General features: G+C 35.1%; 1 protein-coding gene across 3 annotated transcripts in view; it reads left to right on the top strand.

Moving 5' to 3' along the window:
* Nucleotides 1-21,925, top strand: part of LOC107038097 (low-density lipoprotein receptor 2) — a 64,700-nt gene that overhangs the window by 31,873 nt on the left and 10,902 nt on the right. For 2 of the 3 annotated variants that reach the window (XM_015256977.1, XM_015256979.1), the window contains exons 3-6: nucleotides 7,280-7,399; nucleotides 17,347-17,469; nucleotides 18,500-18,937; nucleotides 20,188-21,092. In XM_015256977.1, the coding sequence (XP_015112463.1) occupies nucleotides 7,280-7,399; nucleotides 17,347-17,469; nucleotides 18,500-18,937; nucleotides 20,188-21,092 (1,586 nt within the window). Of the gene's footprint in view, nucleotides 1-7,279; nucleotides 7,400-15,953; nucleotides 16,074-17,346; nucleotides 17,470-18,499; nucleotides 18,938-20,187; nucleotides 21,093-21,925 lie in introns of all 3 variants that reach the window. The other variant, XM_015256978.1, reaches the window with a different exon arrangement.

Raw genomic sequence — 21,925 nt, forward strand, 5'->3', positions numbered from 1 at the left:
CCTAGCTTTTGATAAAAATCGAAAAAAATGCATGAATTTTTTTTTTTCATTTTTGAATCTCAAGTGTGAAAGTTTGAGACATGTTCTTAAAATAAAAATTTTCCTCAATAAAAATTTTTATTCGTAAATCTCTCATTCTGCCCCCCAATAAAGCCTTCTAAAATTTTTTTCTATCCCCCCCCCACATCTGAAAGAATTCATCATAAACCAGAAGCTGACCCTCTCGTTCTACCTCTCCACTCAATAAATAGTCGACGACACATCCTTAAATTATTTTTTGAATAAATAACGTCTCAACTAATTCCATTTTTTAAAAACTGGTTGGTCGCACAACAAAGTCGGTCGACAAGTCTCCGTTTAGGATAATCCAGTGCGCGAGACAATTCAGAAAAAGGAAATCCTCGGATCGTAGATAAACGAGGAGGTGCGCCTGCGTGCGGCACAATCAACAACACGACTTACTAGACAACGTACAACGTGTGTAATCGATACAACGATTTCTCCTCGTGCATCGTAAAGGCATTTGTCCTTGCACTCGAAACACAATGACCTCTCGTGCATCTCTTCAAGCCCAATGATGCAATGTTTTTCATCAATCCATCAGCCTTTAAAATGCATTATTTTTTATCCCCTATAATTATTGTTGAAGACTCGACTGTTGGCACACGATGACTAGAGATAACATTCAATGCGTCAGCAGTCGTGAAAATAGACGGAATTTACGGTATATATTTGTGAGTTTATTTTATTACTCACGAAAGCTCGTGCATTTGCGCTTGCACTGAGAGTTTTCTCTCAATTAGCTTTGCCAACAAATAAAGCAAAACATTACATGTTCATCTGAAAAGACCTTTTGTCGCGTTGAATGAATTTACGTGTGGGCAAAAAATAATGTTTCCACCAAAAAATTCTCGTCAGACATTTTTATGATGTCGTCATCATCAGAAATGTTCCTTGAAAAATTCTAAAATTTAATTTTTGTGAAAGATATTAATTTCTTTTTATCGATTTAGTGAATTTCCATCAAGTAAATTCAAGTACACGGGAAATATGCAGTAAAAAAGATTGTGATACGAAGGGTAAAGCAGTAAAATACATTTGCAGAGAATTTTTATTTGAAGACTAGGGGGCCGCGCCCCCTCCCTCGCTCACTTCGCTCGCCCCCTCCCCGCAATCTTCTTGAGTATGTTTAGGTGCTCATAATACGTAGAAAAAAAATGACAGAATAATTTACCTTCTCTGAAACATTGAGATTTTTATTATTTTTAAAATATCCCAATCGGCGCCTTTCCATTTATTTACATAGAATAGTATGAGGTATACTCTTATTATTTTTTTTTAGGATTTGACTCCCACATGACCCCATATGAACCTATGGAGATGTAAACATTCTAGAACGATACAGATAATAATTCATTCTCAATGGTAACATCAGGGTCACAGATAAGGGTCAGAATCAGGGGCGCCTCCGGAATTTTTAAGCCTCCTAGTTTTTTTATTATGTAGAAAGACGAGTAAAAAAGGACGAACGATAGATCTGATCAAGTAAGAATTATACGGAAATTTAACGAATTTTCCGGAAATCGCTGTATAATAATTTGGTGAAGTAAGATAACGCAAAAATTTTCAGGGTTTACGAGGGTCAAAAAGGGTCACGAGGGTCATATAAGTATCATATTACTGTTATATGGCGATCATATGGAGCCATGAGGGTCATATGGGGGTCATCTTCTATATAATCCACCAAACATACGGAAACGAGATTGGGGGGGGAGCGAAGCGAGTGGGGGGGGGGCGAGCCCCCCCGGGTTTGGTGAGCGAAGCGAGCCGGGAGCAAAGCCCCCTAGTTTTACAATGATTTTATTATCCAAACTTTACAGGTCTGAATTTGAATCTCGATACTGAATCCTTAGGAAACATTTTAAAAGTCTGAAAAAATTAGGAAGTTTACTTTTGGGGGAAGAGTGATGAAATAATTTATAAAATTGCAATTTTTGAAAATTATGAGACAATTATGAGATGGTTATTTTCTACCATAAAAATAATTTCTTCAGAATCGTAACAAATTCATTCACATTCAGAATTTTACCAGAAATCGATTTCATGCCTAAAAAAAGAGATTTCCGAAAGTTTAAATAATTTGAATTATTTATTTATAAACAACAAATCAAGGTGCGATGTAAAAAAATAATAATTCTGGGCAAAATGTAATTTGAATGACGCTGAATATTCATGATTTTTTTCAAATTTTTCTCACGCAATTTAATTGACACAAATTTAAGAATTGAAAATCGTTGAATCTATAGTGTGGTCTGCACAAAACTGTAAAAAATACTTGAATATCTTTAAAAAATGCTCGCGACGAGGAGCATAAAATACTTCGTTGCACTACAGTTTTTATTCCCTCAGTTTTTTCTCTCGATTTAATTTTATTTCTCCAGTCGGGAATAAACGATTCACTGTAAAGACGCCGGGATACTATATTCCCTTGAGGCGAATACAGACCTTCTCTTTGATTCCTGGAAATTCAATGGTACACATTCGTGCTGAAGACGACCTACAATAATGGTACAGTTCAAGGTGCCACCCGGAATTCAACGGAAAATCAATGGAAACCTTGGACAATTTAGATGTTGGAGAAAATTGCTGATACGATTTTTTTTTCTTGGAAATCAAGACAATATGGGAGTAATAAATTTTTTTAGCACTGCTGGATGGTACGAGTCGACGGATTTTTTATCGCTGCATTGAGTTGCATTTCTTTTGTAGGAGTTCGCGATATGAGATTTCAATCGTATCGAATTTCTGGGGATTTATGCTGGAGTGGAGATGGAAACCGCGATTACGCGATTCTTAATGGTTTCGTTATTGTTGATTTCTCACAGGAATTAGTGGTTTTAGGAGAAAATGTCAGAAGAGCTTTTTTGTAGCTCAGAAAATTTACAAGAAATAGTACTTATTGACATTTTTTCCTAAACTCCGTCGTTATCGAGATAATTCAATGTTAAGCAAGAGGTGAAGGTCTGACTTCCATTTATTTTTCGCTGTTATTAGAAAATCGATATCTTTATTGTCATCAGTTAGGAAAGGATGGAATTCGTGTTTTATGATTGTTTATTCATCTCGGAGGGGTTTTTTGGAGTAATTTTGTCCAATAAATAATTTCTTTTGACTTTTTCTTGCAAAATTACTCATTTTTCTCTTCAAATCACTGGTTATTGATATAATTCAATAGTCAGCATGAGGTGAAGAATATAGATTCGATTAATTCTTCACTGTAATTTCAGAAATTTGTATATTCAGAAAGAAAAAATGAAAAAGTTTCGAATGAAACAGTAATTTATTTTTATAATTGTTTGATTATACCGAAAACGACTGATTTTAGAAGAAAATATCAAAAAATCATTTTTCTTCCTGAGAAAATTCCCAACAAAAAATTTTTTTTGACATTTTCCCCTAAAATCACTCTATATCGAGATAATTTCATATTCAACGAAGGTGATTAATTTAACTTTCATTTATCCTTCACTGCCGTTTGAAAATTAATATCCTCGCCATGATAAGATTGAAAAAAAATATGCTTCATGACTTGTAATTTTCGATTCAGCTCGAAAGCACGTGATTCTGAGAAAAAAAGCCAGTGAGTGTCTGGAAGTCACTGATTATGGAGATAATTTAAAACTTAACGGCCGCTGAAATATTCTATTACGTTTTATTACTCCACTGCAGGTTTCATACTACAACATGAATTGATTGACGCTTCAGGAATTGTTCTGTGTAGAAAATCGTCGGGTTTCTATCCTTCACTCTTCCCTCTTCACTTGTCGAAAAAAGTAAATAATTTTATGGTAATAACAAGTGGGAAATTGCTCTTGGCTTTATATAGCATAGCTAACAATTTTTTTTTGCTAACAAATTGGCAATATGCTTATGCGAAAGGTCATTTTGCACATCACATATTATTTTGTTAAATTGAATTATATTTCTTCCTTAAACAATTGTTTTAAATTTCTTGGGAAAATTCTTGCAAAAATCAAATGAATGATTGATGCTGTCTATATTATCTTCAAATTTCGATGAAATGGTAATAGAATAACTTTTTTCATCCATAATTGAATGAGTTTGAAATACTTAGTTTGAAGAAATCGTCGGAAAATTCACTTTCAGGGAAATTTTGAAAAAAAAATTAATTTGCAAAAATCAACATGAAAATTAAACCAACAGATGTAACTGACAGGGTGGCATTGAAACAAATATTTCAAACTATGATTGAATTAATTTGAGGCAGGAAATCCAAAAGTATCTCCGGAATTTTAATTTTCAGCAAATCATAAATTTTAAAAAATTATTCTGTAAATCAAAACAACGACTAGTGCCATCGTCTTCAGCTTCGAATTCGGTTGAAGGAACATCGAAACAATTTTTTAGAGCCATCATTCAATAAATTCAGAATATTTGTTTAACCTTTCGTGGAGAAAACGATTTTTGAGAAAATTGAAAATTCTAAAAATTGACATATGAATTCAATAGTGAAGTGGTAAACGGAGATAAGTCGACTTGTTTCCCAGTTGAGTTTTTGAGGAATATTTCCGAATCTAAGGAAGATAGCGAAATTTTCATAATTACATTTGTTGTAGCACTTAACCGGCTCCACAAAAAAGGTTATAACAAAAATTTTGCTACCTTCCTTAGATTCCGAGATATTGAATGAAAACTAGTCAATAGTCGAAATTGACTTATTTCCTTTTACCACTTCGCTACTGAATTTAATTTCAATTAATGTTGATGGATCGAACTCAACAATATCTACTTTTAAAAAAAAATTTGAATTCTACAGATTCATTATTTCAGATCATAATGGATTGATATAACACAAAAAATCCCAAACTCAAATTTGAACGATTACGAAGCTTCCATTCATTTTAGTTATTAATTATCCAATTAGTGTTTCAAAAACGAGTGGTTTCGATTTTCAAAAAAATTATCTTCACATTTCCACGCATAAACGACATGATTCGAGCTGAAGAATCGACTTGTTCCCTCCCCTCAACTGCGAAACTAAGTCCCTCGCGATGATTCAATTCAATAAACCTATTGTTTTTTTTTATTTAATCATATGACCTCTCCCACCAATTGATTTTCCGTAGCTCTTCACCCGTGGACATAAAACTCGGCGACTCGGGGNGGGGACAAAGGTGAGGCAAAGAGCCCCTGGAAAATGAAAAATTTATGGGTGGTGACGTTTTTATATATTTCATCTGTTTCCCCAAAGTTTTATACGAAAACTCGAGGGAACAGGTGAAACCAATAAATTCGGACGATGTGATGCCATCGCTGAAGTATATTTTTGAATTATTGTACTGAGACAAATTTATCCTGCCGAACAATTATACATTGCACGTATTCAGGGTTTGATTGAAAATTCAATTAAGTTGGGGAATTTTTGTCTCTGTGTGGCTCAAAAATTTGGAATTTCCTTGAATCGTCAGTGAAATTTCCAATTTCATGATTCATTTCCGCTCATAAATTTTATTTTGAACGATTCAAAGCGAATCAAATTTTGAAAAATTGAATTGAAATAAAAATTTGAATATCAATTTTAATTTTTGGCGAAAACTTACGGTACTTTTTTTTTTAATTTTTCATCGACTCAGTTCTAATGAAATTCCAAGAAATTTCGTGATTGAAAATTCACAATTTTATTTAAAAAATCAATGAAAACTGTAAATTTCAGTTAAATTATTCCATGAAAATTTATAGAGGTCAAGGGAATTCAGGGGAATGTTCTTAAATTTTCAATTAATTGAAAATTTTGTATCGTTTAGCCCTAAATATTCAGGTTTTGATTTTAAAAAATTCAAATATAAATTGGGTAATTTTTGGGTAATTTAGTTCGTTAAATTTAATTTTCAATTTCATTATTTCATTGTTATGGCTTTCGGGTGAATACTGCAGTATCGGAGCAACTTACCCCGCAGACTGAATGCAGACTGAAATGTTTGCGAAACGTTGGCAAAAACATGATTTCGATTGCTTCTAGATCGAATTCAATGATTGTCTCAACAAGAAAACGATTAAATTCCCGGTATATTTTCTTGAAATTTGTATCAAGTAATTTCCTTATTCAAAGAATTCCAAGAAATGTCCTAATTGGAAATTGACAAGTTGATGAAAAAAATCGGCGAGAATTGTAAACTCAAAATTCAAAATCCCCCAGAAATTGATACTGAATATTCACGTTTTAACCCTAGTTTGGTCACCTGACGGGAACTTGCGACTCTGGTCACCGCCGCGGGGATTTGCCGCCGTGTTATTTAGGCTCCAGCGTTGCCGAATTCACTCTACACTGCCCGGGCGCGTTTAACAAATTTCCAGCAACGTCGCACAACGGGCAATTTCATTTAACATGGGAAAAAATCGTTCAACTGTTGGAAATGATTTTTTTTTCCAGAATTTGGGATGTAATATTAAAAAAACAATACTAAAATTTTCCAGATACTTTAATTGACGAATTCAAATTTTCTCGGATTTTTCCGGTCAACCAGCCGGTGACAAGACGAAAAAAACGACACGTTGCGGCAATTCCCTCGCATGGTGACCAATCTAGGGTTAATTTAAAATTGAGCTCACCTAAACTTCCAAATTGAAAATTCGCAAGTTCCCTGTTAAAAATTTCCCTCTTTCCATTCAGATAAAAATGACGAAGCACTCCGGAAAAATTCCGAAATTGAATAATTCTCTCCGCGCATTAACGAAACCCCGAAAATGCATGACAACCCAGCGCTGCCCCAGCAAACCATTTCCCGGGTTTATTCATCCAAATAATCCGCGATGATGTCCCCCGCAGGAAGGGGATAAATGCCCACCTGTAATAAACCATGCGATCCTATTCGTCCCACTACACACACGATAATCAGCCACTCACACTCATCCCGCGTAATCACGTGTGTACAAGTAGCTATATATAAGGAAGGTCCGCGCGTGTCGAGCGCTTACAGCTTTCGCCGGCGTCCGACCGACCATCACTCACTCTCGAAAAAAATTTTCTCTCGCGTTGAAATGAATTATCGGGGGAATTGAATTGATATCCCCGACATGGTGCAGTAATTTCGGTTAAAAGTGACTGTGATTGTTGATTCCCGCTAATATCGATTTCGTTTTCACGCTAAAATGTTTTGCGAGAGACTCGGGTTCACCTTTATTTACATTATTCTGTGCTCATCGACACTTGTTGTGAGTTTTGGACGTGATTATTCAATGAACGATGATTCTCCAACAGCTGAATCCTGCAAGGACACGGAATTCAAGTGCAAAAATGGAAAGTGTATACCGGGGGCTTGGCACTGCGACACCGAGCCGGACTGCTTCGATCGCTCCGACGAAGATCCCGCCGTTTGCCGTAAGTTTTTGTTGTTTCAATGATAAGTCTGTATCGGATGGGTAGGGTAAACGCACCAATAGATGAACAGTTAAGGATAGGGGAGGGCAGGGTAAAATGGACACTTGACTTTTTAAAAAATATTCATAACTCAGAAACAGATTTATCAATTGAGATTTATTTATTAATTGCCGACATTTCTGTGAAGTATTAAGATATTACTATAATTTATGCATTTTTATTGTTTTTTTAACCATCCGAAACCTCAGTCAAGGAATTTTTAATCCCATTTTACTATTATAACGGAGATATCAACATTTTAAACCAGTTGATGTGAATTGGATTTTTCTCTGTTATTCTTCAATAAATCACTGTTCATTAGTGTCTATCACTCTCCTTATTAACTAAAATAATAACTCCAATCGTATTTCACTGTTGATAGACTCTTGGGACTGTCAAAATAATTAAAATGTGACAGCTTACGACATTATAGCTACATTTATTCTATTAATATAATATTATCTTCTCTCGAAAAATATCTCGCCATAAATACACGTAATTTTCTGAAAAAAGTTATTTGTGAAATTGGATGGGTAGGGTAGGGTAAAATGGACACTTTTGACTTTTTTTAAAATATTCATAACTCAGAAACAGATTTATCAATTGAGCTCAGTCTAAGCTCATCACGAAGAAGAATCATTATTTTTTAATTGAAAACTAAAATTATTCCATTTCATGAACAATTCAACACGTCATAAATATTTCAAAAAAAGTCAAAAGTGTCCGTTTTACCCTACCCTCCCCTATCCAAGTATCTTTTACAGTTTGGATAGGGGAGGCTAGACTGGGGAGGCTACAGTAGAGACTAGACTGTATATTCAACCATTTGCAATTATCAATTTGTCAATTCAGTAGTGAAGTGGTAAACGGAGATAAGTACTCCCAGAGATACCCCCCTTATTGAGTCTCCCCTTAAATAAACTTTATTTGAATCGAATAAACTTAATTTTAATTTGCATTTTTATCCCCGTCGAATAAACAATTTTTTTTCAATACAAAAACACATGTTTCTTACATTCAAACGAAGACTTTAGATAGAATTGAAATCATAGTTTAAATAGCGAAAACAATGTATTCATTAACATTTGAAATTAATGAATAATTGACTTCACATAATTAAAAGATTCCCATTGAAATAAATATATGATCTTATCAGTTTTCAATAAACATAATGCCGAAATAAGTAGAAACACTTCAAGCAAAGATTTTTATTTTCGATTCTAATGCTCGTAGTTAAGAAAAAACCGGTTTTACTCGGAAGATTTGTGAAATACTGATATCAAAAATTTAATTGACAAAATTTAATTTTTGCAATATCTCTAAAAAAACTGGCAAACAACGGGCTGTCATTTTTAATTTGGGATAGAATTCCCGCAAAAGAGAAATTGTTCTTTGTTCTTTCCGAGAGATATATTGAGTTTTTGAAGATGTCAATATTGAAGTGGTGAAAGTGTACGAGTGGACTTCTCTCGAAGTTTCGTTCCCGGAGTACATCTCTGAATTCAACAGATATGACAAGATTTCTGTGGAGTCTATTTATGTACTTCTCGTTTCACTCTGCAAAAATCGTTCTCGAGGGATTCTGGAAAAGTTAATGAGTTACGGTCAACTGTTCATTTCCCAACTTCAATAATACTCGGTGAATTTAAAAAATTCAATTTGAATCAAAGCATGAAGATAAATTGCTAAAACTAATGTGGCAACATTAATTTTCGCAATAGATCGAAAAAAAAATGGGGCAAAACGGGCAGTATGTTCTAATTTGAGGTAGAATTCCTACAAAAGAATTTTTTTCCCGAGAAGGTCAATATTGAAGTGGTGAAAATACACGAGCGGACTTCGCTCGAAGTTCAGTTTTCAGAAAACATCTCTGAATTCAAGAGAAATGACGGGATTTCTGTGGAGTCGATCTATTTATTTCTCGTTGTACTTTGCAAAAAAGAAGTTCTTGCGGTATTTTGTAAGAGTTAATGAGATGCGGTCGACTGTTCATTTTCCCACTTTGAGAATATTGGCTGAATTTTCAAAATTCAATTTGAAGTCAAATTATGAAGAAAAATTTTCGCGATGAAGATTCCAATGGGCGATTGATACTTTATTGTCTCGATTTCATAGTAATTGAAAATGATAATTGGCGAAAAATTATCCTAAAAATATTAAAACTACATTCTCGATTCTTGCAAAAACATTTTTCGGGCAATTTTACTTGAATAGTGCAATTTTTTATTTAAAAAAAAACGAAATTAGTTGTGTAGGAGGTGAATTTCAAATAACTAAATCGTAATTGTTATTTCACGCATTTTTTGAATAATTAAAAAATAACCTTTGTCGCTCAAAACTAGAGCCCCTCGAATTGAGAATTTTTTTACAAAAATTCTCAATTTTTTGTCAGTGGTCCGTTTTGCCCTGCGGTCCGTTTTGCGCTCCCCTCCCCTATGAGAAATTTCATTCCAATATCCTGCGACTTTCAAACCTCCTAGTAGTCTCCCCTTAATGAGATCAGATCGACTGTTCATTTCCCCACTCCAATAACACTCGCTAAATTTTCGAAATTCAATTTGAAGTCAAAGTATGAAGATAAATTTTCACAATCGAGAATATGCCAATGGGCGATTAATACTTTATTGTCTCGATTCCACAGTAATTGAAAACGCTAATTGGCAAAAGTTTGAAAACCCCTTGAAACTTAAATGCGAATGCCCCTTGAAACCGAAATGCAATGCATTGTTGAACGGATTGGGTGACCTCAATTAAAAAAAAAGAGTCTGATTAAATTTCGTAGTTTTCAAAATTAACATCCCCATCCATTATTGATGAAACGAAATTGCAAGTGTAAGTCAAATGTTGTGTCAATGCATTCGATTTGCATGGAATACGAGTTGAATGGGTTGAGGGTTAACGATGGCGGAGGACAATCTACCGATACTCGAAAGTTGAAACTCAACGTGTACCTGTGCATGCAAGTTATTTTCATTGTAATTTCCAGTAATTTCCCCAGCTCTATCAAAACTCGCTGGTTCGACATGTGTGCAGACAGAATTGAATTACAATACACGCATTTATGCCTTTATGTGGACGTTGGAGCTCTCTCGGGAGGCACTCTTCTGCTCCCAATAAACTCAAAATTCAATACGTCGAGAATAATTCACTATGCAAACCCCTTCATGCTTCCACTCGTCTATTTTCCTAGCGTATTCGCAGGGCGAAGTGCATTTGCGTGGTAATATTTTGGTTTTGATTCAAAATATACTCAACTTTTTACGCTGGAGGATAGTGAATAATGGATGTTTCAGTTACTATGAATATTTTTACGTGAGAACGTTTGAACGGTAGGGAAATAAAAGAGATGTACGTCATTATGGAAATTTTTATAATTAATCGGGTGTTATTTTGGTTGGTAATTAAACTCATGTATTTATTCCAATGGAAATGTTTTAATTATCTGAAATCAGTAATTCATTCATTTGAAACGAAGGATTATTGCATGTTAATGGATACATTCTTTTCGCTGTCCAAACAATGATTTCATTTTCAAGTAAAAAATAGTTATTTGATGTGGATAAAAATTTAAATAAAAATCAAGTTTAGTTGATTCTAATGAAGTTTAGTTAATTGGAAAAATTGTTCTGAATTTTAGAAAATAGTTTGGAGTCTAAGACATTTTGTTTTAGATTTGGAGAAAAGTCAAGTGTCCTTTTCACTTTGTTTTCATTTTCTTGTTTCCAAATTGTTTCTAGTGATCCGTAATTTTTGGAAATGGACTCCTAATTTTCAGTGACTCTTGACTCTAGCCAATATTATCATGCGAAACAGTTCATGTTTCCACTCGTCTATTTTCATAGCGTATTCGCAGGACGAAGTGCATTTACGTAGTAATATTTTGGTTTTGATTCAAAATATACTCAACTTTTTACGCTGGAGGATAGTGAATAATGGATGTTTCAGTTGCTATGAATATTTTTACGTGAGAACGTTTGAACGGTAGGGAAATAAAAGAGATGTACGTCATTATGGAAATTTTCATGATTAATCGGGCATTATTTTGGTCGGTAATTAATGAGCTCATGTATTTCTTCCAATGGAAATGTTTTAATTATCTGAAATCAGTAATTCATTCATTTGAAATGAAGGATTATTGTATGTTAATGAATACATTCTTTTCACTCTCCAAACAATGATTCCATTTACAACTATAAAATATACAACTATAAATAAAAAATATTTATTCAAGTCCAAAAAGTGTGTTTTTTCGTATTAAAAAAATTTATTTATTCGATGAGAATAAAAATTTACATAAAAATCAAATTCATTTAATTGATATGAACCATTTCTCTGAGTGCACGTTTTCAAACAGGAAAAATTGCTCTGAATTTTAGAAAACAGTTCTGAATCTCAGAAATTTTGTTTCATATCTGGAGAAAAATCAAGTGTCCTTTTCACTTTGTTCTCATCTTCTTGTTTCCAACTTGTCTCTAGTGATCTTTAATTTTTGGAAATTTCTCCCTAATTTGTAGTCACTTTTGGCACTAGCCAATGCTAAACCCTCCAACCCCTTCTTGCTTCCACTCGTCTATTTTCCTAACGCAGGTGACATCTCGGTTTTGATTCAAAATGTATTTAACTTTTTACGTTATAGGATATTGAATAATGTATGTTTCAGTTTCTATGAATATTTTTACGTGAGGACGTTTGAGACGAAAATAAAAGTTCATTCATGAGGGATTTACGTCATTATGGAAATAGTTGAAGCTGGAGTGTGTAAACAATTACGGCTGCACTGCGCGGAGAAAAAAGTTGAAGAGAAATTACCAAACGAGTCAAGCAATCGTTGAACAGAGTTCATTTCTAGGTTTTTTCATCCTATATCGGGGCAAAAAGTGCCAGACGAATAGTAAATTTTTCTCCGCTGGCTCGGAAAAATTTACTAAACGTGAGGGTAATTTGGGCCAAGCCTGTAAAATTTACCTTTTTTCCGTCAATAATTATCCCATGAACGTGAATAATTTCTCAATATTGCGTAATCATTCACATATGCGTCGGAATTTCTCTGTGACGGAGAATGATTTTTTTACCGAACTCGGTATGCTAAAATTTCACTTTCGTCCGTCCCCATGTCCTTCACATGGAAGCCGAAAAAAATACCCTACCCATGCGGGAAATTTTGCTGCACAAAGAACAGTAATTGTTGCATCCGCAGATGTATTTTTTATCGAACGAATAAGGTAAATGATCCTACGCTCGTGTAGCTAACGTGAACCCACCATTAGTCCAATATTTCTATTGAAATGAGTGTGAAGATGCGATGTTTTAAATTAGATATCAGAAAGTAAAAACTTCAGAATTAGAGTGCACTTATATTAATCCTGATAATTACTATTTTTTAATAAATAATCGTCCGTAAACGTGGAAAGTCCCATGTCCCTACGTTCGCTCATGTGTCCCCATGGACGTTTGACACATGTCCCTATCCTCGTCTCGTGATTTGAATGATATGGAAAGGTTATATCCGAACTAATTACATCGTGAGTATCCTATTTGGGATAAAACAACATTAAAAAATATCTCGAGGCACAAAATTATATTTCAATTGGACAGTCCAACCTTTTAAATGATTTTTTCATCCGTTTAGTCCGTTACCAGTTGACAGTTGGTTGCAAAATGAGCATAGGATCAATGCCATTTCCATTGTACCTATTCTTTTAATTGCCGACATTTCTGTGAAGTATTAAGATATTACTGTAATTTACGCATTTTTATTGTTTTTTTAACCATCCGAAACCTCAGTCAAGGGATTTTTAATCCCATCTTACTATTATAACGAAGATATCAACATTTTAAAATTGTGAGTTTCTCAACTTGCGGCTTAAGAATTCACTCTGTCGTAGCACCAGTTGATGTGAATGGGATTTTTCTCTCTTATTCTTCAATAAATCACTGTTCATTAGTGTCTATAACTTCCCTTATTAACTAAAATAATAACTCCAATCGTATTTCACTGTTGATAGACTCTTGGGACTGTCAAAATGATTAAAATGATTAAAATACATTTATTCTATTAATATAACATTATCTTCCCTCGGAAAATATCTCGCCATAAATACACGTAATTTTCCGAGCTATAAAAAGTTCTTTGAAATTGTCTACTAGAATCACTTTTTTTTAAACGAATACCCATCGACCAAATCTCGAATTTTGTTCCTGCAGAAATTCACATATTTCACTATTTGTCGTTTAACGGGTCAATAATTACCGATGAAGTATTTTGGGTGGGGACTGAATGTTTGATTACGAGAGTGCTCTATCTCTGTTTCTCGTCAATATTCTTTTGCTCTGGTTGAATTCAGTCGCAAGATGTAATTTTATTCTATTAATTCAGTAGTGAAATTGCAACACGGGACAGAACAGCACAACTCGCTATTTAACATCTTGCTGAATATTTATTTATCTCCGTGACGATTATAAAAAAAATGTGGAAAGTCATTCCTCGGTAGAATTAACTTCCGTGGAAAAAATATCTCAACATAAATACACATCATTTTCTGAGCCATAAAAAAGTTATTATGAAATTGTCTCTCAGAATCATTACTTTTTTAAATGAATACCCATCAAGCAAGTCCCGAATTTTGTTGCTGAGCAAATTTATATCAGTAACGAAGTGGTAAAATGGTACAAGTCAATTTTGAATAGCTCGGAATCTAAGGGAGATAGCAAAATTTTTGTCATATATTTTTTGTAGAGCCGATTGAGAGCTACAACAAATGTAATTACGAAAATTTCGCTATCTCCCTTAAATTCGGAAATATTTATGAAAAACTCCCGAGTAAATTCATCTCCTTTAATTATTTCCCTGCATCCTCAGGAATATTACAGTTCTCATTGTACTCGATAACTAATAAAAAACTGAAATCCCATTCGAATAATAATTGCCAAGTGCTCGAAGGTCTGCATAATTCTCCCATTATCAATCGACTCTGAAGAAAAAAGTTGAAAGAAAAAAAAACTTAACTGGGACGAACTGGGTAGCCTATTGCCAATAATTACTCTGGTATTACGATGTAATTGAGATAGGGCTGATCTGATATCCCCTGACCTTACATGCCAAGGATAGTTATTTTTTTTTTCATGAAATACAGAGAGCTTTTAGCGCGGTAGTACGTCAAATAAGCTGATAAAACGGGTCGTACCATATGAACCTATCGATCCTGCCTGCAAAGCAATTTCGTGTGGTGTCATGGGTCGTTTGCTCCCTACGTTTCAATTTTCTGTATTGGGAATAAACAGTTCCACTCTAATTATCATCCGCATTGGTGAATTTTTTTATGTGATGCAATGAGAAGAAAAATCACTGAGCAAGTTTATCATATTTATTACAACGGGGGGTTAATGGTAATTACATATGACAGTCTCTCACGTAAAAATTTTCATAATTAGAGGAGAATGAGAACTATTTTTATTCGGATAAAATGTCAGGTAAAGCACAATTATTCAGCTCCATGAGTGCTAGGTAATTTGCGAAATTTTCAAATAATAAAACGTTAATGGAATGTCAATCAGTGAAATTATTCATACATAGGTGCAGTGGCCAAATTCTATTTTATTATGGAATGTGTGATTATTTTGATTATTATGCCTTTCCGTGCAAAATGCATTCTTGATTATCGGTCAATTCGGAGAGAAAAAAAATGTTCTCGAACAAGTTTTGAAATCATTGACAAGAAATTGTGTTTTTTCTGGATAATAAGATTTTTTTTATGTACTAAAGTCCATCAAAAAATATTTTATTCCCAAATTGCGCTAAAGGCGAGAGTGCTACCCTCCGAAGCATCAAAGAACACTTTTCCTACGGATATCGAACTCTATTTTTCATTACAAAAAATTTAATAGAAAAACCTATCGAATTCGTTAGAAAATTCTATTGAATTTCTATTAAATTTTATATTAGTTTTTAGGTAATTCTATTGACATGTTCAATAGAAAAAGTCAACAGAATTCGATTTTTCTGTATAACTTATTCTTTTCATATATTTTCTATAGAATTTGCTCGACTCAAATTTTCCAAGTTTTTTTCATTCTCTTTTTCTTTTCTTCTCATCAATCAAATCAAACGAAAAAACTTAGGAAATTTGAGCCGAGGAAATTCTATAGAAAATATATGAAAAGAATAAGTTATACAGAAAAATCGAATTCTGTTGACTTTTTCTATTGAACATTTCAATAGAATCGGCCAAAAACTAATAGAACACTTCAATAGAAATTCAGTAGAATTTTCTAACGAATTCGATATGTTTTTCTATTAAATTTTTTCGTGCGTATAAATCTACCTCTCGACAACAATTTTCCACCCCAGGATATTCTCCCAACGTTTAGCCCCATTTTTTTTTATTCTTAATTTTCAACTCATGAAACAACACTTTTTTTGAGAACATATTTCTTTTCTCTCAATACACCACTAAATTACCCCCAGCAATAAAAAACCAATTCCATCCCCAAATTGACGAACGAAAAATTACAAAAGTATCTAGAAACTGCAGCGAGACAGAGTTCCAGTGCAGCCCAGGCGAATGCATATCAAAGTCATGGGTGTGCGATCACCAGCCGGACTGTCAAAATGGTTTGGACGAGAAGAATTGTCACAGTAAGTCTAAAGAAGCCCGGAGATACCACCGACGAACGAAATGAGAGACTGGATTAGACCTGGACAACTGCGGAATAGACAAAAATCCTCATCGGCCACTGAACCATCTAATTCTCCCTTAAAACACATGAAAAAATTCAATAGAAAACCTTGCGAATTCGTTAGAAAATTCTATAGAAATTCTATGAGGTTTCGATAGGATTTCTAGTGGAATTTTATTTAAAAATTCTAGGGGAGGGTAGGGCAAATCGGACCCCTAGGGCAAAACGGACCACTGACAGAAAATTGAAAATTTTTGTTTTTGCTTCCGAATGGAGCAAATTCTAATTCACTTGTGACACTTGTTGTTTATAAAACCCCTGTGACGGTTACGACCCGAGAAACTCACTTTTAATTCAACACATTCAGTGTTCCTGACTTGAAGGGAAAAAAAAATTACCAATTTTCTGTCAGTGGTCCGTTTTGCCCTCCCGGTCCACTTTGCCCTACCCTCCCTTACTTATTTTTTGTACTGATCCTATTGAATATTTAATAGGAAAAAGTCAATATATTTTGAATTTCTCTTCGAATTTTTCTCTTGAGATTTTTTCTATTAGAATTATTGGGCTCAAATTTTCCAAGTTTTTTTCGCTGAATTTTGTTTTGTTTTACATTACAGAATGCAAGTGAAAAAAACTTAGAAAATTGATGCTCAAGCATTCTTGTAGAAAAAATCTCAGGAGAAAAATTCAACCAGAAATTGGAATAGAATCAGCACAAAAAACAAATCAGTAGCGAAGTAGTAAAAGGAGATAAGTCAATTTTGACTATTGACTATTCAATCAATATCTCGGAATCTAAGGGAGATGGCAAAATTTTTGTTACAACCTTTTTTGTGGAGCCGATTGAGTGCTACAACAAATGTAATAACAAAAATTTCGCTATCCCCCTTAGATTCGGAAATATTCCTCAAAAACTCAACTGGGAGATGAGTCGATTTATCTCCGTTAACCACGTCACTACTGAAATAGAATATATAAACAGAATTCCAATAGAAATCCCTAGAAACCCCATAGTATTCCAACAGAATTCCAACAGAATTTTCTAGCGAATTCGCTGCGTTTTCTATTCCATTTTTTCAGACATAAAACTAATGAATCTGCATGCTCTCCACGCCCAGGAACCCAATCTCCATCAAAGCCCGATGGAATCAGCCGCCAATCACCAATAAAACAATAAAAAACAATCATCCCTAAACGGGCATTAACGATTATCAACATTTACTAATTCGTAGGTGCCAAGAATTGCACGGCGGAGCAATTCACATGTCGTTCGGGAAACGGTGAATGCGTTGCATTGTCTTGGATGTGCGACGATAGCCCAGATTGCACTGACGGCTCTGACGAAGCTGACTGCAGTAAGCTGCTTAATATGCATCAGCACGAGTGCATTGTGTATTTAACAATCCATAATTCCTCAATCAAATAATTGACACGAAAAGACCGCTAGTCTGCATGTCTAAAGTGCTTAACAGCCTGAACAAATTATGCATGCACATTGTTATTGATCCCCCCCGGGGGTAAATTTACCCAGCAAATTCCCTACTTTCTGGGGCCATTTGTTCACCTCAAGGAATGTCAGAGTCCAACATTTGCAATCCCGAATGCACAACCGCCCTGAAATCCTCAACCCTGACCCATTAATTATCGTCATAAATTTCATTTCGCCTTTTATGCCACTCTACCCCCTCCCCCCCCGCCCCTTTCAACTTCCTCAGCTGTATTTTTTGTACGTTTACATAATGTGAAAGTTGTTTGTTGCACAAGTATCGTAGATACACATTACTTGCTCTTGATTCATATAATCTACTAATAGAACACAACTCTTCCGTTATTATTCCCTTAAATCTAGTTGTCTCTTCCGTAGATGTTTCCAAGTTTCCGCATTATTCACTGTTGTTTTATCTCCATGAATATATTGCCCTAGATTTATTCCTCGGTTGTATTGAAGAGTAGAGAATAAACAGAGGAATGAGTGTGTCGTTTTGTGGAAATAGCTCTTGTCAAGCCCGAGTCCCTTCGCGTTCTCTCATTTTTTTTTTATTATGTTTATGGAGGGCTTCTCCATTTCTTTTTACTCTCTCATTTCGCTCACGTGAATATCATACTCTTGATCTGTATCTTTTGTTTTATTGAGCATGAACAGAAAGATAGCATGTCCATTCAGAATAGTTGTTGTTGTAGGCGGTACGTTCTGCGGTTTCTCTTGTGCCTGTGGAAATTGAGTCTCAAGTTTCTTCAATAGCTATTGATTTTTATAAACCTCTTTCTGTCGGCTTTGTTCACTCTGTTCTCTCAATTGTCCAATGGCTTTGCTATCGATGTCTCAGTGGAGTGCTCCAGTAGTTTCATTTCATTATTGCAGTGAGAAATAATTGATTTTAACAGATGACACGTGCAGAACAGACCAGTTTACTTGTGCCAACAAAAAGTGCATACAGAGCAGTTGGGTCTGCGATCAGGACGAGGATTGCGATGATGGGAGTGACGAGAAGAACTGTGAATCGGTTACTTGTCGGCCTGATCTCGATTTCAGCTGCTCGCCTGGCTACTGCATAACGTCGAGATGGCGGTGCGATGGGGATTATGATTGTCCCAATCATGCTGATGAAATTGGATGTCCTAATGCAGCGGTCGACCACTACTCCAGCCACTGCGCTGATCATGAATTTCACTGTGGGGATCGGCTGACTTGTATTCATCAGAGCTGGGTCTGTGATAATGAGAAGGACTGCCCCAATGGAGCTGATGAGACGCCCGAGAGGTGCAAGAATGTTACGTGCAGGGCTGATCAGTTCCAGTGCGGCGATCATCAGTGTATTCCAGGTGAATATCAGGCGTTTTTCATTGATTCAGGAGCGAAGTGGGAAAACGGTTCAAGGATGTACAGCCTTTCGGCCAAAATTCACGTTTTTTTAATTTTTCTGGCAATTTGTTGATCGCATTGACGAGAAATAATATACCATTTTTGCATTTTATCATCATTGACTGACTCACGAAGTTTCGTAGTAGCACGGATGAAAAAATTTTATAGAAAAACCTATCGAATTCGTTAGAAAATTCTTTTGAATTTCTATTGAACTGTTCTATTAGTTTTTGGCCGATTCTATTGAAATGTTCAGTAGAAAAAGTGATTTTATAAAATTTTTGAGAAATGTTCTTCTTTGAAGATTTTAGGAGCTCTCAGTCATTTTCGCTTCATTAAATCTCGATTAAGCTCAATCAAATATTGAATTGAGGAAAAAACAAAAGTTTAGTACTGGAGTTTTAAGTTGAGACTTCGATTTCTACTCAATTTTTTTTTAATTCAAAGTTTTTCGGAAAGTTGACCTCTGAAATCTTAAACCAAGTAGATTTTTTTGACTGAAAAAATTTACTTGATTTCATTTGAGAAATGTTTTGGCCCAAAAGTAGATGGAACATTTTACATTTAGACTGGAATGTAGGTTGTTGAATTATTTTTGAAATTTAGCTAATATAACTGCATTTTAACTTTCGATGTTGTTAATTTGAATTCAATTTGAGACTAAATCACGTCTTACTTTCGATAAATTGAGAATTGAGAACAATTTTCACAGTTAAAAATTGTGCGAAAAATCAGGGATCGGCAATAATCACTACTTTAGTAATATTAAAAAACTTTAACTTAAAATAATCAAAGTCCCCCAATTTTTTATTGAAATTTGAAAATAATTCCACCTGTCAATTTCCTCTCAAACAACAAATTCTCAAATTGATCAAATTCTGAAATTGATATTTCGATTAACAAAATAATTCTTCTTTAAAAATCAATCACTCATTTACAAAATATTTAAAAATCGAAAAGCTTGAATAACAATTGATTCCACAACAGTTGAAAAATCCCCCAATAAAATTACCCAATTTCGTATACAACGAAATAATTCTACCCCCTCCTTAAACGTATTTCGAAGCCTCCAAATTTCGTGTGAACAAATCACTCTTACAAATTCCACCCAACTGATCTCGACAAAAACCCCAAGACATCCCGGAACCCCGACAACAAATTTCCCCCGATAAATCTCTCCCAAAAAAGCTAAACCCCTAATGACTCCCAGGGCATTCATACTGCGACGGTAAGCCCGACTGCCGAGACGCGAGTGATGAGAAGAATTGCGCATCAAAGCCGTCCCCGTGTGATCCGCAAACACAGTTTGAGTGCAGCGAGGGTTCCTGCATCCCCCTGGATCACGTATGCAATAAGAAGCCCGACTGCCTGGGTTGGGAGGACGAGAGTGAGGAGAGATGTGGTGTTAACGAATGCGAGAAGAACAACGGCGGTTGCAGCCACACATGTATCGACATGCCGATTGGTTATCGATGCGGCTGTCGTCCTGGCTATCGACTTATTGACAACAGAACGTGCGACGACATAGACGAATGCCTGGAGCCCGGCAGCTGTTCCCAATTCTGTCTGAACGAGAAGGGGACCTTCAAGTGTAGCTGTGCACCAGGATATCTCAGAGATCCGAAGAATTTGACTCGCTGCAAAGCTGCTGAGGGCCACGCTAGCTTACTATTCGCGAGAAGACACGACATTCGCAAAGTAGCGCTCGATCGTCAAGAGATGACAGCCATCGTCAACAATACGAAGATGGCAACAGCCCTTGACTTCGTCTTCCGCACGGGCATGATATTCTGGAGTGACGTCAACGATAAGAAGATCTACAAGGCACCCATTGACGAGGGCAACCAGAGGTCTGTGGTAATCGACAAGGACCTCACCACCACCGACGGCTTGGCCGTTGATTGGATTTATAATCACATTTACTGGACTGACGCCGAGAAGAATACCATCGAACTCTCTAATTTCGACGGCAACATGAGGAAAACTCTCATTAGGGATCAGGTGCAGGAGCCCAGGGCCATTGCACTTAATCCACTTGAGGGCTGGATGTTCTGGACTGATTGGGGGGAGGAGGCCAGGATCGAGAGGGCTGGCATGGATGGATCTCATCGATCGGTGAGTTCATTCTTGATGTTATATATTTGCACAGTTCTTAGGCAAGGATAGCTATATTCATAAATTATCAGTAAATTATTAAATGGTGATCTAAATCATCATTAAATTTTTATCGTTAAATTATTAAATAGTCAATTTGTCAATATCCCTCTTACATTTTAATTATTGAAGTAATCATCAATTTAAGTATTCACGAAGATTGACGATTATTTGGATAATCGGGAATCACTTATGAGATATTTTGCATTATTTACTTGATAGAAAATTTACGGTTTCATAGTATTAAATATTTAATTCATCGTCAGTGGGAAAATTAGAGTATTAATTATTTGAGTATTTTTAAATTTCGATAATAAATATTATCGAAAATATTATTATTATATTATTTCGGTAAGTCGGAAATTTTTTTAATATTGAAGAATCGGTAACAGAATGCCGCCATTTTTCCAAATTTTAGAACAAATTTCCTGCCGAAAGTTATCGATATTTTTACAAATCGAAGCACATTAATCTCCAGGAGACAATGATGAAGATCAATGTGGTTTGGGTTCAAATAATATTAATAACTTTGAACAGGAAATTTGTTTGAAAATTTCGAGGAAACGCTGGCCTTCTGTTATCCCTCAATATTTGAAAATAATAATGCGTAATTCACCAGAATGACAGTTCAGTAAAAAATAACTTATTCTGAAGCCACTAAATCCATTTTTGCCACAAAAACTTTTCCTCTCCAGACACTCTCCAAACCCTTCATCACGAGATTTTTCATTCTCGTTAGTTTACAACCTGAGGTTTTTTCGGTTGAAACAAGACTCGTTTGAGAACATGTTTTA

This window comes from Diachasma alloeum, unplaced genomic scaffold (genome assembly GCF_001412515.2).
Source record: "Diachasma alloeum isolate Michigan unplaced genomic scaffold, Dall2.0 Dall_scaffold_00277, whole genome shotgun sequence".
Taxonomy (NCBI): Eukaryota; Metazoa; Arthropoda; class Insecta; order Hymenoptera; family Braconidae; genus Diachasma; species Diachasma alloeum.